Genomic DNA, 27,641 nt, shown 5'->3' on the forward strand with positions numbered 1-27,641 from the left:
TATTGTCAAAGGCAACCAAAGAAGGAATATGCTAGTTGTTTCACAAAGAAGACAATGTATTTTGATCGTGGAAGTTTGATACCTCCTAGTAGTATTGCCAGGGAGAAGAGCTTGATTTCTAGTTAGGAAAGGGATTGGCAAAATTGGTAATTGGTTGGTGGAGATAGATAACAACATTATGTTGATGGAAGCTGGTACACTATTGTTGAGCTTGTTTAGGGCCTACAAAACCACTTGGGAATACGTTGTTGGGAGAATTATGTAGATGCTTGCAAGAAGACTATGTTTGAGAATGATGAGGTACCGGCCTCTAAAAAGTGAAAACAATAGCATTAGAATAGGATTATTTGAGAAGAGTGCTTTTGAATGGCACCTCAAGCTAGAGTTAGTCAAGAGGACATGGGAAATTGGTGCATATAAAATTGCCTTTCATGGATAGGCCATTCCTATGGAGAGTAGTGATGGGTGCTACCTTGAATACAAGCAAATTGACCAAAAGAGGCACATCAAATTGTAAACATGTTTATGGCACATAGGAATTGTTGAGGCATGTATTTTGAGATGGGTGCATAGCGACCAAGATTCGGCACAAGGTCCTTGCTTGGGCTATGAGCAACACCATAACATAAGCTTGAAATTATGTATCTTTGGTGAGATTATGATTCAGAGCAAGACTGTGCACACCATTAGAACCATCATCTTATAGGAGATTTAGCATGCTAGAACTAAAATAATCTAGATTGGTGAGACAAAATAATCTAACAAAGTATTGTGGTATATGAGTTGGGCTTGTAAGTTTGATAATCTAGATTGGAGAGACTAGCTATAATGGCTCCTTTGCTCAAGTGGCCAATCCATCAAAATGTATTTGGTGATATATTTTTTACTCTAATAGGAGGTCTAGCATGCTAGAACCAAAAGGATATTTGAAGGTGTCAACCTAGATATCCAGTGGCCTAGAATTAAGAACAAAGTACCATGATATATGAGTTGGGCTTGGAAGTTTGATTATCTAGATTGGAGAGACTAGCTATAATGGCTCCTTTACTTAAGTGGCCAATCCATCAAAATGTATTTGGTGAAATACTTTTTACTCTAATATATTTTTTATTTGAAAAAAACTTAGACCCTATAACTGGATGACTCGAGCTTGTACTAATCAATGCTGATCTCAACTTGTATAGGGGTAAGCCTTACTCATTGCTAGGAAAGTTCAAGATCATAATGACCATAGAAACAGAGACACTTATCTGTCTTGTCATATGGATTGCCCCTAACTTTGAGGATGTTGGATCGGTAGTGTCGCTTTGCTTGGGAGACTATTGAAAGAGTCGTGGAAGTACATTAATTTGGCCGTGTGTGTTGTGAGGCGCGACGTTGCAAGCAAGTCGATACTTGACTCGTGTAGTCATGGCGCGTGGCGTTGTTTCTAAAGGAGACTCTCCACCTCTCTCCCTTTTTCTCTCTCTCTCTCTCTGCTCTTACATTTTTATAATGGCCCCTCCTGCTTAGCGTATTTCAGCTACCGTTCCGCCAAACCACCCCGCTCTCTCTCTCTCTCTCTCTCTCTCTCTCTCTCTCTCTCTCTGTGTCTGTGGCACGCGACGTATTGTTCGCCATCAGCTCGAATTACTGCAAATTAACTACTTTTCCCTGTAAATTTGATTCTCCCCTTCTTCTTTTTCCACCATCATCACCATCATCATCTTCTCCTTCCCCTTCCCCTTCTTCTTCTTCTTCTTCTTCTTCTTCTTCTTAATCCTCACCGCCTTCATGCTGCCATGCTTGTCCATAGCTCGCGATCTCCTGTTTTGACACACCCTGACACCTTGTCATCTAGATCCAGGTGCTTGCCCGCGATCTCACAAATCTCTCGCTTAAAGTCGAGATTGTTGTAGAGTATTTTGATGATGCTCTCGCAGCACGCCTACAGATGCATAGGAGTGCTCTCATTGGCCAAATAGAGAGGTTTGGAGGCAAGCAAAGTGCGAAGAGCCAAAAGGAAGGTAGACAATGGGATGCGCCTCTTCAAAGGAGCTTCGCGAGGACAATTCCCTGCACAAATCGGTTGCCAACAACAAGGATTCTTCCTACTCTTCGTCCACTCCCCATCTCGAAAGATTATCCTCAGATAAAGGTAAATTCATGACCTCAAATCGGCAAACGTGATGTTGTAAGGTTTATATGCTTTCCTCTCTACATTTCAGCATTTGGCAAGTCAAAGAAGAGGTTCATGTTCTGGGATTTTGTACTCTGTAGCTAGATGTTTTAAAGAGAATTCTGTTTTCTTTTTATTTTTTCCCTCCGGAAAAGAGAATCTCGGAAGAGGTGCATGGCATCTGAAGTTTTAGCAGATTACCTGGACATGCTATAGTTTCTTTGTATCTATTTAGACCGTTCATAACTTTCTTCAGCATAGAATTGCCATATGTTGACAGTTGTCGAAACTGTTCATTCTTTTAAACGTGCATGTCGGAAGATGATCACTCCATGCGTCGCCCAGAACAGTTCATGATTTTCAACATCTCTTAAAAATGCAGATAAACTCAAGTCAAAGCCCTCATTGGAGAACAAAAAGGAGAAGGATACTTCATACAAAAATGGGAATGCACAGCATATTGCAGCGCATACATTCACTTTCAAAGAGCTAGCTGCTGCTACCAAGAACTTTAGGGCAGAAAGCCTATTAGGTGAAGGTGGCTTTGGTCGAGTGTACAAAGGTCGACTAGAGAGCACAGGCCAGGTTTTTCCCTTTCCTTTTGCTCATTTTATAGTGTCTCTGGGAGAAAAAGCGAAGTGTAAAATGTCTGTGCACATCAGCTATTTGATAATGTCAGGTTTGGTAATAATTTGCAAGTCTCATTTCTGTTGTTTTCGTACTTGCAGATTGTGGCAGTTAAACAGCTTGATCGGAATGGTGTGCAAGGGAATAGAGAGTTCTTGGTAGAGGTTCTCATGCTTAGTCTGCTGCATCATTCAAATCTTGTGAACTTGATTGGGTATTGTGCTGATGGTGACCAGCGGCTTCTAGTCTATGAGTTCATGCCCCTTGGCTCTTTGGAGGATCATTTACATGGTTGGTCAACTCTATACAAATTATTGCATATTGCTCTTTAAAGCTCAGTTTCTTGTTGAGTAAGCTATTTACTAGCTTGTGTTTTTGGTTTTTGTCACTTCGGTGCTTTTTGCTTTATCTGTTTTACCATAATTTGTGGATGTTTGGAAATGCACTTTGCTATGTTGGGCTTTATTGTTTGTGTGAAGTAATCAGAATGTGTTAAGGATATAGTTGAAAAGTTAATAGTCAGTTTGACCCACATACCTCACCAACTGGTTGTTTGAATAGAGGGGTTAGGAGCACTTGTTGCTGACAAGCAGATTAGGATTCAGGCAGATCCGTTCATGAATTGAAGCTGATGATGTTAATATGACATGCTTATGAAATCAATCTACCAAATCATCATTTGTTTTTGCAGACTTGCCTCCTGACAGAGAGCCTTTGGATTGGAATACCAGAATGAAGATCGCAGCAGGTGCAGCAAGAGGTTTAGAGTACCTGCATGACAAAGCAAATCCACCGGTGATTTACCGGGATCTGAAATCTTCAAACATTCTTTTAGGTGAAGACTTCCATCCAAAGCTCTCAGATTTTGGGCTAGCCAAGCTTGGACCTGTTGGTGACAAGACACATGTTTCAACCCGAGTCATGGGGACCTACGGGTATTGTGCTCCGGAGTATGCAATGACTGGTCAACTCACTTTGAAATCAGATGTTTATAGCTTTGGTGTTGTGCTGCTTGAATTAATCACAGGACGGAAAGCTATCGACAACACTAAGGCTGCTGGAGAGCACAATCTTGTTGCTTGGGTATGCTTTTGTTGGTTTATGCATATTAGGGAATTATGTGAATTGTTTTGGGGGAGGGGGCAGGAGGTTGGTTGCTGAATTTCATCAATGGCAAAGAGAAACATTGAACTTTCAGCTTTTAAAGTCTGTATTTGTGAACTACATACAGCCTGTCTGTTTTAACCAGGCAAGAGAATGCTACTGTGCAAATACAGGATGCATCGTATTTTGGGTTGTATATAAATTGATCACACACTATGCAAGAAAATAATATCTGTTTCAAGTCTTTTTAAGATACTAGGTTGTGCAATTAAATTTCTGACTAATCCACATATGTGGTGGATTAGCAAATTTTGTAGTAGCATTTGGTTTAGATGAAATGCACTGAAGCAAGCAGTCATGTATGAGCAGGTTTATGTGGTCACTGAAGGTTGTGACAGACCTTAAACTTAGGCCTCTCTTAGCTTAAACAGGGTAGGTTTGCATGCACTGTCCCATTGTGCACATATGGAATTTCAGTCCCATTTTGGTGAGATGAATGCAAGACCCTGGCCCAAAATTGCCATGCCACACTGACACGTGGAGCTACTACATGGCACATCAAGTACTGTCAGCTAACTTTGCTCTGCTGACTCATCATCTTTCTATTTGATGATTCCAAACTGCAGTTCTAGAAGGTAGAAGCAGCATTTTCAGTAAAGAATAGAAAATGACAGAATTTCACATATTTGTATACTTACAAATGTGCAATTTGACATTTATACTTTTTAAAAACTCAGGCTGGCTGTGAAGAGCTGAGATTTGACTCTAAATGATTCACAACTAGTCAGGTTTTAGATAGATTTCACCAATGATCATCTCTCATGCGTCTCCATCAGTTGATGCTCTAATTTGTGTTTTCCGCTTCTGCTGCAGCCTCTGTGATTGCTCTAGTGATCTTCTTCATCAATGTTCCTGCACTCTTATACCTATTAAGGATTTTTGCTTCCACTCTATTCATGGCATTGTTATTCTTTCTGCTGTTATGTGCTTCATCAAATTCTCTATCGATTGTGAATTTGACTTGCAATGTATGGGTGTGCATTTAATTAAATCAGTCCTATTGTGTATCTTATCCTCATCATGCCTTTTATCAGTCTTTGGATGTATCAAGAATTTAACAGGGAGAGCTTGGAAGGCCAAAATAACTCCCATGATAATGCATCTGAAGGAAGAAAGGATGTTGACAAGGGATGGACAAAAACAAGAGATGGGTACTAGGGGCTTGGATGACATTTAAAAAAGCATTATAATTCAATAATGCACAAACTTATAGATAAATCTATAGCCCTAGAAGTTAGAATCTCAAATAGCAAACACAAGTCTTTAGCGAGCTTATATGTATTTTGTGTAAGTAAATGTGAACTCAAAACAAAAGACAAGTCATTGTTAGATATGCTTAAAACCTCAATGCCCTACCCTTGTAAGGTGCCACCAATGATCCATAGTGATCATAGATGTAAGGCCCCCATTATGAAAAGTCATGTGTGAGCTGGATATTGGTTGTGTCCTATCTTTCATGTTAGATGAGGTTTGTGTGGTTGGATGGTGAAAAGCTGAACTATGTGGATCTAGCCTATAGGTTAGATGGAGTAATTAAGTTGGTTGTGACTCAAGGGACATTGCATTTAGTTGCTAGAGTGTCAGAGTTATCAAGGACCCCTATTTTGGGCACGAGGAAATATTCCTAGAGGAAATATTCTAGAACATTCTTACAAGGAACAATCTTGAATGATCCTAGAAGAAAAATTCTAGAATATTCCTAAAGAGAGTTTTCTAGAACATACCTAGAGGGATTACTCTAGGATATTCTTAGAGAAATTGTTCTAAAATTTCTTAAGATATTCCTAGGATGCTCTCTATCCTTGGCACCTTAAAAAAGTGACCATTCACTTAGTCAAAGATTATCTAGTAAGCTCTAAGCACTTCATCTACAATTTATCTAGATTGTCATTTAAGTTTCACTCTGGAAGTGCCTTAGTTCTCTATTTTGTTGTCAACTCTCATTATTTTCTTAGATTTTGTTTGTTGTGCCATGTAATTTAACATTGTATCAAGTGCCTAGGGGGCTCTAAGGATCCAAGAGTATGGAAGAGGTAAGGGCTTGAATAAGAAAAAGGAGCAATGTCTGCTCTAGGAAGAAGTAGCTTTGTTGCATAAGGAAGGGATGCAAGTGCACTTCTAATCCAAACATTGAGGATTCATCCAACGTTCACTAAAGATAGGTTACATGGCATAAACTACACTTGGGTGGAAGTTTAAAATCATTGATATTATTCTCTTTTCTTTGCCTCGGAGAAAATCTTGGAGGTAAAATACAAGGTTCAAGGAACCTTGTAGATAGTAGCTAAGTACATCACAAATACAATGGTTGGTGGACAACCAATTTGGTGGGCTATAATTCTAGACCATCTGAGGGGTTGTATGTAAAAAGATGCTAGAGTCCCAAGTATGTAAGAAGGCATCTCTCCACTTTCTCATCCTCTCAAAACCGCCTTGTATCCTCTCCTATTACCTGTGGAGAATGTGGATGATCTTTTCTCAATTCTTGAAAGAGACTTTGCAATGGGTGCATCTTAAGGTCTATAACATGGTTGCACATTGAGATCCAACTGTGCCAAGCAACAAGATTAGCAATCAACTCCCATGTATGACAATCCCCTTGGGCCCATTGTCGGTGTTAGCTTGGAGTGGAGATTTTGCTTAGATGTTGTCAAATGATGAGGGAAGAAAGGCTTCCTTGAATATCTTTACATCCACATGGCGGGCCTCTATCTATGACCCTAGCTATAGCCCCCCAAGTTGTGACCATGGTCTTGTTGTGTTGTAAAAGATCATCGAAATGACTCTTTTGCATACCTCTTGAGCTTTGGGAGAGAGCCATAGGCAGTGTCTCCGCATCTCCATTGGCTCACCATATCTTGCACATGCCATTGGGTTTCTACCATATCCAAGCTAAACATCAATTGCTAAGCTCCTATCAGCTACTAGCCATAGGAAGAGGGATATCTTTGTAAGCCTAAAGTTGTAATCTAGCCTCTTCCAAATGTCTCATAGGAAATGATGTGAGATGGCATACTTGTGTCTATGGGAGGTGGCTACTACAATGATGTGAGAGATAGGGGCTTGGGACGCAAGGATGGCATCCTAAAATGTAGGATGCCTAGGAAACACATCCCAAATCCGGTTTGTTTCATTTTGATAGCTTGCAATAAGGGGAAATGTCTTGAGATGGTAGGGCACTGGAGGGATGTGTGGGATGGTGAATGGGGATGCCATGTGGTAGGGTAAGATTACCCAACACACCATTTTGGGCCGTATTGTGTGTTTTCTTACCACACTCTTCATGTTTGCATGCAATACTCTCGATTTTGACGTCTCCTTCCTCTGTTAGAGTCACTGCTCAATTGCAAACTCTATGCTGTTGCGCCTAGCTCTTTCCAATTCCCTATTGTCATTGCTCAATTCCTCTCCATCTTTACCCAATTGGTCTCAACTTTGCCTAGGCTCTAGCTCCCTGCTCTATCACCTATCAGTCCTCTCTCTCTGTGACATTTTTAGGAGGGTTTTAAATTAAAGTATCATTTTTGTTTAGTTTCTTTCACCTAGGGTCTAGCTCCTTGCTCTATCACCCGTCAGCCCTTCTCTCTCTTCGTGACATTTTTAGGAGGCTTTTAAATTAAAGTATCAATTTTGTTTAGTTTCTTCATAGAGTATTTCAATTATATCAAGACACCATGTACATTTTAGGTCCTTGTCTTGGCCCTCTCCCTCGTCCCCTACTTTCCCCCATTCTCATCCCCATCCCCATCCCCATCCATGTCCTTGTGCTCATTCGTGTTTGTATTTGTGTCTGCACCCCATCCCATGTTTCTATGGGCTGATGACTGAAAACAGTTCGCCTTTTTGAGAAAGGGTGGTGGAACCTTGAATTACATTGATTATGGCAAGCAATCAATGCATAAAATAAACAATAATTTGAAAATTGGGCACCGACCACTTTTGGGTAAATCACCCTCAATAACTTGAGATGAGATAGCATGATTGGCCCCAAAAATGTTGGTGCCCCTTGGATGTTTCTTTTCACATTAATTTCAGAAATTTTTACAACTAGAATAGGCTGAATCCCCAAGAAATTGGTGGGCCATTCCATGAACTCAAGGAATATGTCTGAGTTCCCAATCCTCAGCGAATCAAGCACAATCCCCCACAATTCTGAAACCACCTACTGTTCTCTATAACCAGCAACCCTAACATTCAATTTTGCCCTTAATTCTGCATCTTGGGGAGCCCAAATTGAATCTTCTACAGTTTCAGTAAATCAGCCTGGATGTAGACCACTAGATCTCATTGATTTTGCTGTCCACTGACCCAATTTACTTCCGCAACCTTCCTCAGTCACTAAGGCATGCATGCATGCATCCCAATGCAGCCATGCAAAACCTAGTCCTTGCTGGTTACAGTAAATTCCCAATCAGCAATACTTCAGGTTTAAAATTCAAGGCTTGGACCTTCAGTTTCGTTCACTGGATTGCACATGCATCAAGTATAGAGGGGAGAGAGGAAGCAAGAGACACAACACTCTGATTTTTATGCCCTGGAAACAGTGACTGGCATCAATTACCAAAAATATGCCCAAATCAGGCTGGCTGCCCCCGATGGTGCAATGAATGCTGTTGTCTGCATTGATTACTGCTGTTAGCCCTTTATTGGACTCCAAACTGGTCAGTTGCTCAGAATTCAGCATTAAACATAGTTGCCAGCTGCTGCACGTCACCAAGATCCTGTTTCCTACAGGTGAATTGTCTCCAAGTGCTTTGCCTACAGCTGATTAGGGTTTCTCCACTTTCAAACCACTCAGAATCCCCTCCTAAACAGGTCCCCTCCTCTCTCAATGCACCATCTGCTGAGAATTGATCCAAATATGCTCTCTCCAGCAACCAAACAGCCCATAATGGCCTCACACAGCCTTGCATGGCACCGTACATGGTTGCATGCTAAGTATAAAACCTGCCCATGCAGAACTCAGCCTCTAAATTGAGTTGGAGTTTTAAAGGCCACTTGTGCCTAGCCGCCTATTTTTACTTGTACATTGTACCTGCACACTTGTACATTGTAGGTGGTGGGCGCCCATCATTGTTACTTTATTCTTTATTCTTTTAGTGGCAATGGAATAAGGGAAGGTAGGCCACACATTGTGATTGTCAGAGGTCCCACATACAGGTCTCTCTCTTATTGCTTGAGTCTCCATAGCTCTTGTATCTGTTCTTGGTTCCACTTGCGCTTCCACTTTTGCACCACCTTTCAATTGGTAACAGAGCGGGCATTTGAGGAGCTTCTTTATCACTTGCTTTAGCTCGGGAAGAAGAGCTTGACTTGAAGCTTTCATGGCAGCCCACCCTTTACCTTTCCAAGGTATGCACTAGGTCTCAGCTTGCTCTAGCATAGTTACCATGAACAAGGAACGGGAATGGGAATAAGACCCTTAGAATGGGGGAATGCCCAAAGTATTATATGTATGTGTGTGTGTGTGCGTGTCCAATCAACACTTGGAATCTAGAGATATGAAGAATTGGAATGCATAGAAATGACTTTACTAATTTAACCACAAAATCAATGATCAGCAATATAGCAGGCACACATAATTTATAAGGCCTAATAATATCCTTTTTCAATATCAACCATAATTCATGAAATTAGAGACATAATAATCAATGATAGTAAATATTCAAAACATTATAATCAATAATGGATTATGGCGCATTGTAATCAACAATGTTGGATAAGTCCAACAGATGTGCATTGCAAAGCCACAAAATATGCATTGAATTCTAAAGATGCAAGTTACAAGAGCTTGTAGTGCCAAGTCAATACTCAAAAGTTTAAAGAGGCTAAGTGCTCTCATTCATGGAAAATGGCTCCCCTGCGTGTGAATACTATCCTATTGGACATCATCTGTTAGAAGTGGAGCAGCGGTGGAAGCATAAACATGTGCTGAAATAAACTGCTGAAACACAAGACAAAAAGAGAAAAGAAAGAACACGATATAGATGAGAACTCAGATGTATGCACGGGAAATGGAATCCATATATCTGAACACGAGACAGTCGCATACAACAGTGAGTCATTGGCTGCATGGGCACTGGCACTGGCACTGGCACTGGCACTGGCTCCTCTCTCCACAGAGTCGGCAGATGGTGAAGATGATGATGATACTGACTGAGGAGGAGCACTGAGTATAAATAGGCTGAAAAAGTGGGGAGCAATAATGCTGGTCGGACAGCATTAATGCTGGCCGACTGGTGCATAAAAATGCTCCAATGGCATAAAATGCCACACCAGAAAAAACCTAAAATACCTAATAAAAATGCCCAGCCCAGATCAAGCTCAGACTCACACATGAGCTGACAAATACTCTGCTAACACCCTCTCTCAGATCATGGGTGATCGGATACAATACAATAGTACAAGGAAAAGGGACCAGAAACTATACAACATAGAACCACCAAGTAGAACCATAGATACCCAAGCAGTGGGTGATCAAGCCACCACCAAGGTGCCTCGGAGAGAACCTGATGCCGATGTCGATCGTACCAAACACCTGAAAATAGAGAAGATCATAGCATGTCTCTGTGTCCATCACCAATATCTCGCAGGAGCATACAAGACCATCCTGTCAAAAATGCCGTTGAACATATGTGACAATGGATTCCCCGCCTTTGGCCAGACCACCCAAGTGTCCCCTCATGTGAGCTCCAGACGAAAGCCTCCCGCTCTCTGTCAGATAACCAGCTCATCATGAACCTGGATGTCAATCCCAGCTCCAGGATTTGATTCCGCCAGATTGAAGTCGATGCGTCAGGGACGTCCCTCTCTGGAACCTGTGCACCTGTATAAAAGTATAGATGAGGCGCGGCTGCCCCATCTGAACACCCGCTCACACTCCCTCTCTGGCACAAGAGAGTCGTGAGGGATGACCTCATCACCACCACTAGAAAGCAGCCGAGGAAGGGGCCACCAAGCTCTTCCCGCAATCCGAAGAAGAGGATCCCTTCCGCGCCTTGGACTTCACCTTGGTCGGAGGATCTGAGTCGGAGTCTGATGAAGGGGAGGACTCATCGGTAGAGTCAACAGCCTGCTTCTTCTTCTGCTCCTTCGTCCTGGAAGCCGCTAACTTCTTGCAGTCCTTCCGCAAATGTCCCTTCTTGCCACAGTGGCAACACTGGGCCTTCGACTTCTTCTTCCCGTTACCCCTCTTTAAAGCTACATAAGCCTCGCCTTCATAATGTGCCGGAAGCCGCCCCTGTAATCTCAAGGATGTCTCATGCTCAAGAAGCATCGAGGTCATATGTGTAAAACTGACAGGAGTCGATGATGTCTGCGCCCGCAAAGCATTGGCCACGCCATCAAACTCTGGGGGGAGCTTGTAGAGGACCGGCCCGACGAGATGCGCTTCGGGAAGAGCAGATTGCATGTGCCGAAGCTGGTCCTGTACTTGCGTAACACGAATAAGAAAAGACTGAATAGTATCTTTTGGCTCAAACTTCATCTGCTGGAGCTGGCCATAAAGTGTGACGGCCCACATGGTGGAAGGTGCCTCGTACATCTGCTGCAACTTCTGCCATACTTCAGGAGATGTCCTACAGGAGGTAACCGCCGGTAAGACCGCTTTAGAAATACACCGAAGCAACGCCGAGTAAGCACGGGCATTGTCCGAGTCCTATGTGAGCACTGCTTCCTCATGGTTGTCCTCATCAAAGTTTTCAGGAAGAGGAAAGGACGAAGAGGGCGAGGAAGAGCTCCACAAACGATGTACCATAACCGCTTCTGCACAAACCAAACTTTCATGACAGCACTCCATGTGAGATAATCAGGTCCATGTAACTTATCATCAGTGGAAGTGCACGGAGGAGCCATATGGAGAGGATAAGAAGAGAAGTAGAGAAGAGATGGAATTGAGAGAGGAAACACAGCCAAAACACAAGCACAGACTGCAGAAAATGAGAGTTCACATGCAATATAACCCAAAATCTGATCAATAGAAGACAAAATCTGCTGCAGAAAGTCAAAAAATCAGTCAAAAACTGCCAAAAACAGCAAAAACTGCCTGAAGTAACAGTCACCCAGCCACGAGAGACGCTGAATCAGCAAAACACTGGCTGTAAACTGCAGAAAAAAAGGTAGAAAACTGTCGCCAGCAGCTGCAGATGAAAAACGCAGGCAGTAGAGGGTGCGTAGGCAGCAGGCGATGACAAAACTGCAAAAAACGCAAGCTGAAAACAGCCCCAAAACAGGTCGCCTGGCTGCGACAGCAGTCGTCTGATCAGCAAGGGTACAAAACAGTCCTGAAATCAGCAATAAAACACAGCAGGAGCACAGATCCTGAAATCTGATACCATGTCAGAAGTGGAGCAGCGGTGGAAGCATAAACATGTGCTGAAATAAACTGCTGAAACACAAGACAAAAAGAGAAAAGAAAGAACACGATACAGATGAGAACTCAGATGTATGCCAGTGAGTCACTGGCTGCGTGGGCACTGGCACTGGCACTGGCACTGGCACTGGCACTGGCACTGGCTCCTCTCTCCACAGAGTCTGCAGATGGTAAAGATGATGATGATACTGACTGAGGAGGAGCACTGAGTATAAATAGGCTGAAAAAGTGGGGAGCAATAATGCTGGTCGGACAGCATTAATGCTGGCTGACTGGTGCATAAAAATGCCCCAATGGCATAAAATGCCACACCAGAAAAAACCTAAAATACCTAATAAAAATGCCTAGCCCAGATCAAGCTCAGACTCACACATGAGCTGACAGATACTCTGCTAACATCATCCTCCCCATCACCATCACTATCACCATTATCATCATCGCGTTTTTCCTACTATACAAAAGAACTAGCCTTTGCAATTGATATATGAGCTAGCAAGTGAATATTGGAGTTCACATAAATTAGGTCATTTGTCTTTATTGCACCAAGACAATTTCTCTTCTTTGAGTGAATATAATTGAATGAGCTCCATAGTTGCTTTAAACAAGAAGAGCTAATTGTTTGCCTAAGAATACGAATAGTCAAACTTTGAAGCTCTAGAGCTTTTGCCCCATAATCCTCCCACTGTAACCCAATATTTGTCTTGTCCTCTAGTGCATTCTTTGTACCAAACATTCTTGATGTGTGTTGATACAACACAAAGAGCTGATTTTTAATTTTGCGTTGCATTTTACGGCTAGGATGATAGAGCCTTGCAAGTAATGTATTTCTAGCCTCAACTACCTCAAGGTCTCTTTCTTGCATCTTCCCTTGAAACTCAGGATCAAGTACATATGCTGCAACATGTACTCTCCAACTTCTCAATTATGCGATCCATACCTTCATAGATCTTTCCAATGCATGGATTCATACCATCTGCAAGCCTCGCCTCAATATATGCATGATAGGTTCAACTATTTGATTGGTGCAATTCACCTAACCCTAAAAATCTCTATCAAAGATATATGCATTATATAACATAACAACAAACAGTGGCAGTCCTAGTCCAATTTTCATGCTCATCACTGGTAAATAGCTCTCTAGTTGCACCTTTGTAATAGTACAATTGACCAAGCATAAAAAAGTTATATGCAAATCATATTTCCGAGGCTTCTAGTGTATTCTTTGTACCAAACATTCCCAATGTCTACTGATACACAGAGAGTTGGTTTTTAATTTTGCGTTGCATTTTATAACTAGGATAGAGACTTGCAAGCAATGTGTTCCTAGCCTTAACCATCTTAAGGTCTCTTTCTTACATCTTCCCTTGAAACTCAGGATCAAGTACATATGCTGTAACATGCATAGGAGAGTCATACTCATTCCATTTACTGATGCATAACTCCTTAATCTACTCATACTTGTCAGCATTTGGCTTCAAACTCTTCAACTTCTCAATCATGTGATTGATACCTTCATAGATCTTTCCAATGCATGGATTTATACCATCTGCAAGCCTCAATATATGCATGATAGGATTAGCCATTGATTGGTGCGATTCACCTTACCCCAAAAATCTCTATCAGAGACATGCATTACATAACACAACAACAACTGTGGCAATCCCAGTCCAATTTTCATACTCATCACTGGCAAAAGCTCTCTAACTACACCTTTGCAATAGTGCAATCGACAAGCATAAGAAAGTTATATGCAAAGTGTGTTTCCAAGTATTTGAGAAGTTCTTTGTTACTTCTCTTGTGAAACTCAGCATGCAAGTATTGATGATTACATATAAATGTAACAATTTTGTTGCCTTTCGCAACAAGAGATGCAATCCTTGGCAAGTCTCCAATATCCTTCAAAGTAGGAGAGAAAATTGCCAAATGCAGCCAGCGAAGGCTGGGCAACAGCCTACATGAGAAGGCGACAACTAAGGAGAGAGAACTTTAGAAGTAAGCTCCAAATAGCAAACGGAGGTTGGTTGATGACGTGACAAGCTGGCGACAGTAGGGAAAACCAGCAGCAGCAATCAACATGCTGAAATTAGCTTTGAACAGTGGGTTGAAGGTTGGAAACAAGCACTAGACTGCTGTAGACAGCAATTGCTAGCTTGGACCGCAATGTCCTTCGGATTTGGGGTGGGTAGCAAGCTGACAGATGTGAAATCTGCAAAAATGAGATTGGAATAGTGCAGGGTAGATTGCCTATTTATAGAAAGTTCGGAAGCCTCCACTCAACTCTCTCGAACTGTGCCCTATTTTAGGGTTTTAAGTAAAATAAGCCTAAAATAGGCATAAAATAAGTTGCTTTGGGGCTGTTTAAGTAGCTAATGATATTTCTTAGCTCAACAGTCCCTTGGAGGCCCAAAACTGGGCTAGAAAAGTGGACCAGCCTAAAGTTTTGTTTACCCCAAGGCGTCCCAACCCAAAGCAGTTGGGGTATCGGACAAAGGGTTCGCGTCGGCAGCCCAGTGACCTACCAAGACTATAGAGGCGATGGTTATCTTACCAAGGGAGCCCAAGTGATCACCCACCAAGAGAGGCTAGGGCATCAGACCAAGGGTGCTCGTCGGTTGCCCAAGGGCCTACCATGACTTGCAAAGGCAGATGGAATTAACAATGGGCTTTTTTTCTTTTTGAATACATAAGTAATGGAGGGGTGGTGACCAATTAAGTATCAGATAGAAAACAAACCTAAGTCCTTCAGAAAACAAGCAAACCTATCCTACACTTAACTAGGATAAGTGCCTAAGAATAATGGAAGTGTGTGTGTGAATCATGTGGGGAGTATGTAGGTAAGCAAAAAAGATGACGGTGAGCTTAGCAAGACAAGGAAAGAAAGCAAGCAAACAAGCGTGGGAAAATTGCCGTGGAGAACTGTTATGTGCAATGCCACAAATATGGTGGATCCAGAGTCGATCACTCGTAAAATACCAAAAAGGGATAAATGCGCATAGATGCATGTTTTTATGAACAGAATGCCAATGCATGGGGTATGCAAGATTTCATGCTCATGTAAAACAGGATGCAACGGTGCCATGGGACGGTACCCTCGCAGGGGAAATATTCACTTGTCCAAGTGCCATTTTACAATCATGTCATCCTGATAGTGCAGATGAAGTTACAAATGTCCTTAAGTACAATACAAAGAATAAATGTCTGAAATGTCCAAAGCTAAATTGTAAACATTATCACTGTCACTAAGCAAGAGGAGAAACTGCGCCCCCTCAAATGGGAGGGAGAAGCAAGAGGGAAGCACCCTCTTCGTGTCAATCTGAAGAAGTAAAGGATGGTGAACCCAAGCCAATCTGAGTTAGGATGTACAGTAGGATCGATTGATTGATCGCTTTGGTCAAAATGTTTGCAAAATTGTTGCTTGAAGGCACAAACTCTAGGCGAATGGTGTCTAGCTCAACGTGCTCTCTAGTGAAGTAGAAGTGGACTCCCATATACCGTGTCCAAGGTGTGATGGTTGGATTGTTCATAAGGGCAATGTCACTCTGGTTGTTGTAGTAGACAATTGTAGGAGAAACGTAGGGGAATTGAAGTGCAACTAACAAGCTCCTCAGATAGATGGCCTCAATGGTATCATCAAAGAGAGCCCTATACTCGGCCTTCGCCGTGGAAGCTGCCACAGTCTCCTGCTTATGGCTTGACTAAGAAATGGGAGCCACGCCCAAGGAAAAGAGAGAACCGCCATGGGAATGCCGAGTGTTAGGATTTCGGCCCAGTGTAACCTTGCAAGAGTAAACCATGTCCATAAGTCAGTTCATAATGAAAAGTACACCGCAAATATCTCAACACACAAAGACAAGCAATCCAATGTGACATCGTAGGTGTTGAAACAAGTATGCTAAATCTGGCCTAGTATGAATCAACCAAAGAAGCTTCTCTACAATGGATCGATAGGTGTGTGCATCGAAGGTTGACTTAGGATATCCTTCGACAGATGGATAGTGGGAGTAAGAGGTGTGGCTATAGGCCCTGCTTGATCCGTGTAATATTGTTCTACTAGTTGAAGGGCGTATTTTTATTGTGAGACACAAATACTTCCCCTAGAATGAACTACCTCCATCCCCAAGAAATAAGTTAACAGACCCAGGTCAGTCATCTCAAAAGTAGAACAAAGCTTGGCCTTAATTTCCGTTTGGTAGCAAAATCTAAGCTAGTGATAAGTAAGTAATTGACGTACAACAGGATATAGTTGGCTCCCACGCATGTAGTGTGCACGCACATAGAGATTCGGATCATAGGGGGGAGAATGGTATTCATGAGTTTGTAAGAACTAATCTATCCCTGGGAACCAAGATCTCGGAGCTTGCTTTAGCCCATAAAGAGCTTTCCGCAAACGGAACACCTTGTCCAAACAGTTAGCAAAAAGAAACCTAGGTGGCTGCTCCACATAGACTTTCTCCTCCTAGTAACCATTCAAAAAGGCGCTCTTGACAGCCATTTAGTATAGTGGCCAACCATGGTGAGTGCCAAGCGCAACTAACAAATGGAAAGATGTCATCTGAGCAGTGGGTGCGAAGGTCTCCTCATAATCAATAGCTTGCTTATGACAAAAACCTTGTATGACAAGGTGAGCCTTGTACTTGTCTAGAGTTCCATCAGCCTTTAGCTTGGTCCTAAAAATCCACTTCGTCATGATGACCTTGTGACTAGGACGATCCACCAAGGTCCAAGTGTCATTCCGGTCAATCCTATCGAGTTCCTTCTCCATGGCCTCGTGCCACCGAGGATCCAGGAGAGCCTCCTGCCAATTGTCCAGTCCTTCGGAGAGCAATCTGGTGGAAGGAACCCCAAATCCTACATGGTTTGCTGGTATTAGTGAGGTAACAGATCTCTCGGAGGGGACTAGGGAGCAAAAGAATCTGCAGGAAGGTTAGGAGCGAGCAATAGACGCGGCTGAGAAGGCACAATGTCTGATGATGTGGGATGAGGTAAGAACTCAGAGTGTGGTGCATAAGACAACACTATGTCTCTCTCATCAAAGACGACATCCCTCCTAATGATCACCTTGTTTGTCTGAGGATCAAATAAATGATAGACTTTCGCTACGGAAGAATAACCCACAAAGATTAACAGATCAGCTCGGGGAGTGGGCTTTCCTATCTTATCATCAGGTGTGCACGTGTATGCACGACTCTTGAAGACTCCGAAGTGGGAAATAACAGGCCTCTCCCCAAGGAATGCCTCGTAGGAGTCCATTGGGGGATTGTTGTAGTTGGACATCGGTTGAGGATGTACACTACAACTAACAATCTCAACCCATAGACGATGGGAAAGCTTTGCTGTGAACAACATAGAGCGTGCCATGTTTAAGACTATCCGGTTCTTACGCTCTACGATTCCATTGTGAGAAGGAGAGTTGGTAGAGGTAAGTTAGCGAGAAATGCCAGAAAGCTCGTGGGAGATAAACTCGATACTGCTGTTACTCCTCATGGTACCTACATGACGTCCAGTCTGGTTATGAACCAGTAGCACATCGAAGCATTGAAATAGGTGAAAGCATCAGACTTGTGCTTGAGAAAGTATGCCCACATGTATCGAGAGAAATCATCCACTATCAAAAAGAAGTAAAACATACCATTTAAGGCAGTAGTGGGCGTCAAGCCATAAAGATCAACATGAATTAATCTCAATGGAGTCTTAGCTCTATGAGTGGATTGCTGTGGGAATGGGGTATGGTGCTACTTACCTAGTTGACATGCTTTACAGACCTTTCGAGATAGCTTTAGGCGGGGAATGCCATCAACCATTTGGCGATGCGACAACTCATAAAGAGAGTTGTATCCAAGATGTCCAAAGTGGTAATGCTAGAGACACTTAGTGCTCGAAGACTCCCGTGCAGTGGTTGAAGCTTGGAAGTGAAGGAACTCCTAGTTCTCGGCTATCGACACGGTAAGAAAGTGCATCAGGTGATAGAGGCCATTAGGCTGTGCCTTGCCGCAAGCAATGACTAAACGAGTCTTGTCATCAATGACTTCGATTGCAGTTGATCTAAAGAAGACTGCTCGCCTCAACTGCCAAAGTTGCTGAATAGACCAAAGTTGCTGAATAGACAATAAGTTCACCCTAAGCTGGGAGACATGATAAATGTCGTCCAATGCAGCTCGATCTAGATCCTCATCAGTGGTAAAACTGATGCAACCACAAGCTTGGATCTTAATCGAGGAGTTGTTTCCTACTCTGATTTTGCCTATTGCAGAATGTTTAGTGAGAAAAATATCCATCGTCTACAATCCAAGTGATGTGTAGCTCCACATTCCACAATCCAAGTAGGAGTAGAAGTGCTCGGCTGTGACAAGTGAGCCTCTACGACCGTCCTCTTGGAAGACAACTCATAGATATGGACGAAACTCGCATTTGATGTCTCTAAAGAGATGATGTGGGTCTCTGCAGATCAATTAGATAAGCCCTTTGGCGTTGAGAACGTTGTCGACTATGATGGCTGACCGGTGGTAGCATGAGACTGAGCTTTCCACGGCCCCTGAGATTGGTTGCCACCTTGCTTCCCTTGTTGGGGTGTAGGGTCTAACATTTGGATTTTGATAGTGTGCCTCTTGCCTTTGATTGACACTCGTTGTCAAAATGGCCAGCCTTCTCATAATGTTGACAATACCTATTATTCTTAGGTATATTTTGCCACTTTGGTTTAAGAAAGGATTGATTGTTTCCTTGGGTCTCATTAGACGAGGTCTGAGTAGAATTTTGAGGTTTCTTACCCTTCCCTTGCTGTCCCTTTTGAGAAGTGACAACAAGGGCCCTTGCTACAAGAAATGCCACATGAAACTAATCGAATAGCCTAGCATAATGCAAGAGTTGGCACTCATTCATAGAATGTGGGCATAATGGGCTGTGAGATGACTTGCTGCACAAAGCTAAAGTATTTTCTTGGTAGCTTGTTTAGCCCTCCTTGTAGAGAACTCAGCCATGGAGTTGCCGATACTCAGACAACTTGACCTTAAAGTCATCCTTATCATTAATGGTGAAAATCTGAAGCTCATGGTAAATACTAATGTGATGGATCCTATCTTGAGCTGCATAGCAGTCAATCAATGCCCAACACTTTGACGCTAAGTCAAAATGCTAAAGCTAAGAATGAAACTCAGGTAGTAAGCCCTACATTAGCTCAACTATAGCGAAAGCATTACGAGCCTTCCATGAGCGGACGACCTCGTATGGAACAAGTGCAAGATTGGGTTGGGGTTCCAACCCTTCTACAAGATCCCATAGGTTTTGGGAGTCTTAAGACATACCTCATCAAATGAGACCCAAGTGGTGTTGTTAAACCCGTTGAAATGAGTTTTGTCATTGAATGAGTTCGTGGCAAATGAGGAGCTAGAACCATGAGGTATTGGTGGAGTTGGATAAATGTGATGTGCTGGTGGATAAGATGGTGGAGAATAAGGAGAGGGATAAGAAGTAGGGTAGGCAGAAAGAGGTTGCTTATGTCCAATGAGTGCCGATTGTTGCTGCGGAGGCACTGGAACAAAAGTGTTTCCATAAGGTGCCGAATGTGGAGGTGGAGGCACTGGGACATGGTAGCCCTGTCTAAGAGTCCGTTGGGGCACAACGGAATGACCAAGTGGTCCACTAGGTAAAGCCATAGAGGCAAATTGTGATACTAAATGATCCACACTCGAATAATGCCTTGAAGGGGGGAAACTCAAAAGTGTGTGTATGGGAGGATGAGCTCCCATCACGGATACAGGAGTCCTAAAGGCTGTGCCTAATGGAGAACCCCCCGGTGTGGTATGTGGTGAATACATAGGTGCACTTACTGGAGGCTGAAAGGAATGTGCAACAGAAGATGAGGGAGGAATGGGTGGGAGCACAAATGGATTTGTGATGGGTGAAGATGTGGGAAATATCATTGGTTCCTTTTGTCCATTAAATGCAACAAAATGAGATATACCTACTCCAATATGACCATGAGAAACAAAATTATTTAAAGGAAAAGGAAGAGAAGGGATACTTACAAGTTCTTGTTTCTTTTTCTTACATTGTTTGGGGTTTTCAAAGAAATATCTATCTTCCTTCCAAACCAAAAGATGTTATGTATTACCCCTTCTTCAAGAGGATCTCCCGAACCATGAGGAATAGAAGAATGAGATAGCATAGAATCAGAAATGAGATCATGCATACCTTGGCATTGGAGAAAAGAAGTAAGATGGAAGTGGTAATTTCCACTTGAGGATGGCAAGTGCGTAGTGGAGATTCCATTGTACTTGCATGGTCAATACTTCTGTGCGCTGAATCTAAAGGAGGAAACTCAGGTTACCTTCAATCTACTGTTGAGCCCTATGCACAAGGATGAGATCGTACTTAGCAGAGCTGAAATCTTGTACGGTCGATGGACTCCATGGTAGTCTGAAGTTTCTCCACCCATGCCACCAGATCTAGCAAGGGCAAGCTAGGAGGCCCACTCCTAGGGGTCTCATTTCTTGACATGCTTGGTTGTGGAGTTTGGAGCAATATGTTGGTGTTCGAAGTCATCTGAACCTTTTGCTATTTTTGCTTCTGTGAATGAGCTCTCTGATCAAGTCCTAGGTTTCTCAAAGAGAACTTAGCTCTGATACCATGTGACAAGATACTCTAAACATAAAACCACAATATCAATCATACGACAAAGTACAAACTGATAAAACGGAACATAGTTAGGGTTAGGGTAACTCAAAGACAATGAATACAGAATATAATGAAGTGAATGACTACTGAATATACAATGCTCATGCAGCAAACACACTATGTAGAGAGTGAATATTGTATCACAAACTCTTGTGTCTCTAGGATTAGGGTGGGGGTAATGAGTTGGAGAGTGTGTCGTACTCTTAATGGATCTCGAAATGGAGCAAGGCGGCCTTGAATGTCGAACACCAGCAAACGCAGCCAAGGAAGGTTAGATCTGATGCATACAGTAGTGTAGGAGAGAGAAAGAGAGGCTAAAAACGCAGGTGAGGAGAGAGGATTGAAAACGCAGGTGAGGAGAGAGAAAACAGCAAAATGCAGCCTGTTTAGGCTGAGTGACAGCTGTAGAAGAGAGAAAACTGTCAAATGCAGCCAGCAAAGGCAGGGCGATTGCTTGCAGGAGAAGGTGACAATTGAGGAGAGAGAAAATTGTGCAGGCAGCAGATCGAGACAGCAAACACAAGCTGGTTGATGATGTGGCAGGGTGGCGCAGGGAAAACCAGCAGCAACAGTTAGCAGGCTGAAATCAGCTCCGAATAGTGGGTGGAAGGTTGGAAATAGGTGCTAGACTATTGTAGACAGCAATGGCTAGCTTGGACCGCGATGTCCTTCGCATCTGGGGTGTGGAGAGCAAGCTAAAAGACCTGAAATTTGCAAAAATGAGATTGGAAGAGTGGAGAGAAGATTACCTATTTATAGAAAGTTTGGGAGCCCCCACTTAACTCTCTCGAACCGTGCCCCATTTTAGGGTTTTAAGTAAAATAAGCCAAAAATAGGCATAAAATAAGTTGTTTTGGGGCTGTTTAAGTGGCTAATGACATTTCTCAGCTCAACAACTACCAGCTCTACCACAAGACGATTGCTACAATACTTGCATTTTTGTTGTCCAGCAGGCCGCCTACATCAACAAACACCTCTCTTATTGTCGCCTATTGCCTCAAACAATCAGTTTTCAGCCTTCTTTGGTGGTACACTGCTGCGTTTACTAGATTTCAGCCTTCGATTGCTATGTTTTGGTGACCAACTTGTTGCCCTTCATTTTTCAGCACTCTCTCATATCTGATTAGTGGTTATAGTACTTGGGATCCATCTCGAGTGGACGTCACTCTTTGACACTATTGCTCTACCCTTGGGCACTATGTACACTCTTCATTCATTTATAATTTTCTTTCACTTCAGAGTTGTGTTCATTCTGTCTCCTTTTGTTTGTGTTTGTTTTTGTCTTTGATTTTTTGAATTTTGCTTTTAGTGTTTGTGTTTTGCATGTCCATGTGTGTATCATTGTGTTTTTGTTGTGGTTGTACACTTTGAACCCTAGCAGCTACTCCATAGTTTTCTTCACAGAAGATCCCATACATGTCTACGCTGCCATCTATACAAGAAGTGACAAATAATTAGTAAAGTTCAATGAAATTGCAGCCCAAATTTCAGGATGCATGTGTTTGCTAAAAATGCCCAAAATTTGGTGCCATTTCAATGCCCCAAAATTGGGGCCTTTCAGCTTTCTCTCCCTTGCTGTTGGGGGATTTTCAGCTCCCAAATTCAGGGCAATGACTAATTCAAATGCCCCAAATTTGTGGACATTGCAGCCGAATTTGGGCCCCAATCCTTGCTAAGAAAGCCCCAAATTGGGGCAACGACTGATCCAAAATGCCCCAAATTTGGGGGGGATGGCAGCCTGAATTGTAGATGCTTTAAATGCCCCAAATTGCCACAAGTTGCCCAAATTTTGGGGACATTGCAGGCAGATTTGAGCTGCGAATCCCTGCTGAATCAACCCCAAAATTGGGGCAATGATTGATATGAAACATCCCAAATTTGGGGGCAATTTTAGATCCCAAAGCCCCAAATTTGGGGGCAATGTCAGATCCAAAATACCCCAGATTTGGGGGCGATTCAGGCCTCAATTGTACTCTCTTCAAATTTGGGGCTATTGAGCAAATGGGAGTAATAGAGGCAATTGGGAGCAATCCTCCAATTTGTGACATTGGGGGCAGTTTGGGGCAATTAACAAGGGGACAATTCGGGTCCCAAATTGCTCGATATGTGCAAAATTTGTCCCTAATGCCCTAACATGGGTACAATTTACACAAATTTCTTAAAATTTAAATGAAATTGAAAGCGGTGTGCATGGTTAGTCGACACCTTGGAATTTAGAATCGAAGGTTGAAATTTGATTGCAAGTGTGAACCTCCCACTCCACGCGAGCTCATGACGGCCCATGGGGCTTGGCACAGAGAGAGAGAGAGAGAGAGAGAGAGAGAGAGAGAGAGAGAGTATATGCAAGTGACTTGCTGCACATGCATCATGGTGTGGGGTTGGTGGGCTGCAATGCAAGTCAACATGGGACAAGAGGAGATGCGAGGAGACGCGAGATGTGGAGGAAGTCTTCAGGCTAAAAAACGCAGGTGAAGGTGGAGCTTGAAGGAGAAGAATGCTGATGCCAAGTAGAGGGATGGTGACACCAAGTGGAAGATGCTCCAAACGCAAAGGATGATGACGCCTGAAGCTGAGGGAGAAGATAGTGATGGAGAAGAGCCATGAGCCACAAACCACAATATCCTCTTGAAAGGGGTGTGAGGGTAGTGGAATGGTTGAAGAGAGGAAAAGTGACCAAGAGATAGAATGAACTGAGTGAGGGGTGGCATGTATATATGCATTAGTTTGTCTAGGGTGGCGCCCTACTGATCACTCTAGGATGGCACCCCAGAATGTGAGCACCTAGCCCTTTTTGAGGCTGTGCGTGATGAAACCCTAATTGAAGCAACTAGATTGAAAGATTAGTTTGTCAACATTCTTTATCTTTGCAACACATAATCACCCTCTGCAAACTGCAAAGTGTGACTATGGCAATCAACTACCTTCTTTTGCTTCTCTTGAGACCTCTAAAGAGTGTACTTAACCTTTGTAGGCTGCATCCATATTTTCTACATTTTGATCAACCTCAAAGATCTTTTTTTGTGTGCAAAATAGGGGGCACTTTCTCGCCACCTTCCAAACCTCAAATGGAGCTTTGCGAGTGAAACTATGCATTGTATTATTGTATGTAAACTCTACCAAAGGCAAATACTACTCCCATTGTGACTTATGCTCAAATACATAGCATCTCAAGAGATCAAGCACTGTAGAAGTTGCCTCTTTTGAACAAACCATTTGTTTATGGATGGAAGGACGAAGGAAATTTCAGCGTGGTACCCATATTTTCCAATAGCCCCTTCCAAAACAAACTGGTCATGTGAGGGTCTCGATCACTAGTGATTGATTGACTTTGGCATGCTATGATACTTAAATACATGTTGCAAAAATAAGTGTGCCATATGATTGGCCTTTATTTTCTTTCTCACCGGAATGAAATGGGCTTGCTTACTGAACTTGCAAATAATTGTCCATATCCCATCACTCCTTGTAGGTGTTCTGGGAAGCTCAAAGATAAAGTCCATAGCAATGCTTTGCCAAGGCCTATCTGCAATAGGCAAGGGCTGCAATAAACCCGGCTTCTTTTGCCTATCATACTTTACTTTTTGACATACGATGCATGTCCTGATAAATTGCTCAACATCGTGTCTCAAAGATGGCCAATAAAAGAAGTGCTCAATTGCTCTAACTATAGCATCAATCCCTTTGAAATGGCTTTCCATGCCACCTTGTTGTCTTGCCCAAGAATAGCTGATAAAACTCATACTCGTAACTTTGCCAAGTATACCCTCTTCTTTCTACACACTAGGTGGCAAAAGATTGTGTGTGTATGGCCATGTGTATATGTCCCTCATGCTTCCTCTTGTTGGAGGCAAGCATGAGTTTCTTGTCATTCCTTATCATGCCGGCTATTTTGTGGGACATGCTTGCTTGAAGGGATGAGAGGAGAGTGAGTGTGAGGGAAATATGTGGTAGAGTATGGAGTGTGGAGGCGAGTTGGGTCGTGAACAACTCCAGAGTTATTTACGGATCCATGTCTTGCAAGGCCCAATATAGGTGGTCTGAGTAGGCACTTGCCATCTATCTAGTGAAGTGATACCTAGGGAATCATTGAGGCCCAGTATAGGTGGTTTGAGTAGGCACTTGCCATCTATCTAGTGAAGTGATACCTAGGGAATCATTGAGGAGATGGTAAAAGATTACTATCTAGGATGAGAGGTAAGGATCCTAATAGGTAATTCATTCTGCTTGCTCCAAGCCTCTGTGCAGGTCCTATGAGTGGGCCGCCTCTCAACCATCTAGATGCATGCTTATTTGGAAAGCATGTGAGAGCATCGGGCCTTGGCCATGTAGCCAAGCCATTAAGATTGGCTTGTCCACCTGCACCTCCTAGAGCCAAAATGTGGTCTCCATAATCCATGCTCTGTGAAGTGTCCTATGATGTCTTGTTGAGCCCCATCTCCTTTGATGCTAGCTCTCTATACATAGGATCCCTGTTCTTGAAGAATGGTATCTATTTCTGTCACATTTGTGCATTCAAATCCCCAGCTAATAGAACATGCCCCCATGCTGGAGTAGTGCACAATATCCTCACATAATGATAGGTAGGGTGACTCCTCCCCTTGTGTAGCATATGCAGAGCATGCTGGGGCAATGTAGCATACTGCAATGTATATGTCATGTGAGCGGCATGTATTCAGATCCACATGAAGCAAGCCTCTTCATCTCTCCTCATGGCCTGCAGGATTGCCACCCTCCTGACCCTCTGGTCCCACCTTGTGATCATGCCAGAGGACAGCAGGTTGTCTCTCATCTGTAACCTCTCACCTCTGGTAGACATGCTGACACTCTGTTTGCCTTTGGAACTCTTGCATGCCCAATGTTCTATCCTCTATGCATGTGTGGCAGGGGTTTTACACTTGCAAATCTGGTCTATTATCTGAAGGAAACCGAGTAACAGGGGTTTGTGCCTTTGCATAGGCATGCTGCACGGATGCAGCATCTTCATACAAGGATCTACTCTGCTTATATTTATATTGAACAGTCTTGGTATCGAGACATGAATACTGATGTGCTTTCATAAGATCTTTTGCCAAATGAGAATACTCACGCTCTCAATAAATGGCGCTACTGCAGTAGAGCCGTACCTCTTACCTGCCAGAAAAAGCATAGCTTATAAATTGTAAGCTCAAACAATGTGGCTGTGGATTGGTTAAACGCTCCATTGTGTATGATTAATGAAATAGCTGTTATGTGTATGTGGTTTTCTTTAGGGACATGTTTCCCATCAAGGGGTCAGTGTAAATAAATAGAAATCAGAAGAGTAGTAATGTGGTTTATGGGATAGTAAATTTGGTTTTCTGTAGGGAAACGTTTCCCATCAACTATTCAGTGTGACTAAATAGAGATCTGCAGAATAGTAAATATTCTCAAAGGTCATGACAGTAGTCATGGAGTTAATTTCTAAAGCACATATTCACCAGTGTTCTTTTAAAATAGTTTATGAAGTGATAGTATTCTTGTGTATTTGGGGTGTAACATACACGTTTCCTTCAGATTGATGACATCGATTGCATTGAAATCTCAGGCACGTCCATTGTTCAAAGACAGGAGAAAGTTCCCTCAGATGGCAGATCCAATGCTTCAAGGTCGTTACCCTATGCGTGGGTTGTATCAAGCACTCGCAGTTGCAGCTATGTGCCTACAGGAGCAAGCGACACATCGTCCTCTTATAGGGGATGTTGTAACTGCATTGACATACCTTGCATCACAAACATATGATCCTGGAATCCACCCTGTTCATAGTAACAGGTTTACCACTTCAACTCCAGGACATGAGAAGAAAGAGAAGGAAAAGAAGAGTGGTGGTTCAGGAGAGGCTGATTATAAGGGGACAAGGCAGGGGAGTTTAAACTCACCACAAGCTCAGGGCTCTCCAGGTAAACGCCCCAAGGACCGTTTACATGGTCAAGCTTGGCATGCTGCTGCCAATCTAGAAAAGGGGCAAGAAGCTGATGGGTCAAATGATAGTCCAGGAAGCAGCGGTAGAAATTTACGATCAATGCATAGATTGAGGACTCTTAATGGTACTTCAGATTTGACGAGGGAACAGGATGGAGGCTCTGGTCGGAGAATGAACAATGATAATTTGGAGGGTTTTGAAGGATCAAAGGATAGTCCTGGCAGTGGTGGCAGGACTCCACGATCAGCACCAAGGACACCTGCGGCAATTGTAGATAGAGAACGTGCTGTGGCAGAAGCAAGGAGTTGGGGTGAAAATTGGCGGGATAAGAGAAGAGGAAACTTGCAAGGTAGCTTTGAGTCGAGGACTGGTGTTTAGTTTTCCTGCTGGTTGCAGAAAATGTAACTGTCGCCTTAAGACGGGTTGCTCGCTTGTGATGGATCCCACTACCGTAGAAGATGAAGAAAATCAATATTTGTGTTGATGTGCTGACAGTAGACACTGGTTCTAATGGAGTCAAAACATCAAGTTGTTGATTTTCAAGTTGTATTAAAGTTACAAGCACCTCTTGGTGGTAGGTTTGCAAGGAAGAAGGCAGTGGCACTTCTGCCTCATGTATTCTGAGGCAGGCAGATTTTTGGTATTGTGCCCACTTCTTATGTGCACCTTGCATGTACATAATGATTAAAAATGATGTTTTTTTGTTGTTC

At 42.9% G+C, this 27,641-nt stretch overlaps 1 protein-coding gene across 2 annotated transcripts; it reads left to right on the forward strand.

Moving 5' to 3' along the window:
- The first annotated feature begins 1,537 nt into the window (after positions 1 to 1,537).
- LOC148034757 (putative serine/threonine-protein kinase PBL7) lies at positions 1,538 to 27,641 on the forward strand. Of its 2 annotated transcripts, XM_087679720.1 has the most exons (6): positions 1,538 to 1,846; positions 1,934 to 2,137; positions 2,541 to 2,743; positions 2,887 to 3,076; positions 3,477 to 3,868; positions 26,557 to 27,641. In XM_087679720.1, the coding sequence occupies exons 2-6, from the start codon at positions 2,014 to 2,016 to the stop codon at positions 27,307 to 27,309; spliced, it is 1,662 nt and encodes a 553-aa protein (XP_087535846.1). In that variant the 5' UTR covers positions 1,538 to 1,846; positions 1,934 to 2,013; the 3' UTR covers positions 27,310 to 27,641. The 2 variants fall into 2 exon arrangements, with proteins under 2 accessions (XP_087535846.1, XP_087535845.1); XM_087679719.1 differs by having other exon boundaries at positions 1,538 to 2,137.

The sequence above is a fragment of the Lygodium microphyllum genome, chromosome 6, assembly GCF_053477565.2.
Source record: "Lygodium microphyllum isolate KBCC chromosome 6, Lygodium_microphyllum_v1.1.10, whole genome shotgun sequence".
NCBI classification, from domain to species: Eukaryota; Viridiplantae; Streptophyta; class Polypodiopsida; order Schizaeales; family Lygodiaceae; genus Lygodium; species Lygodium microphyllum.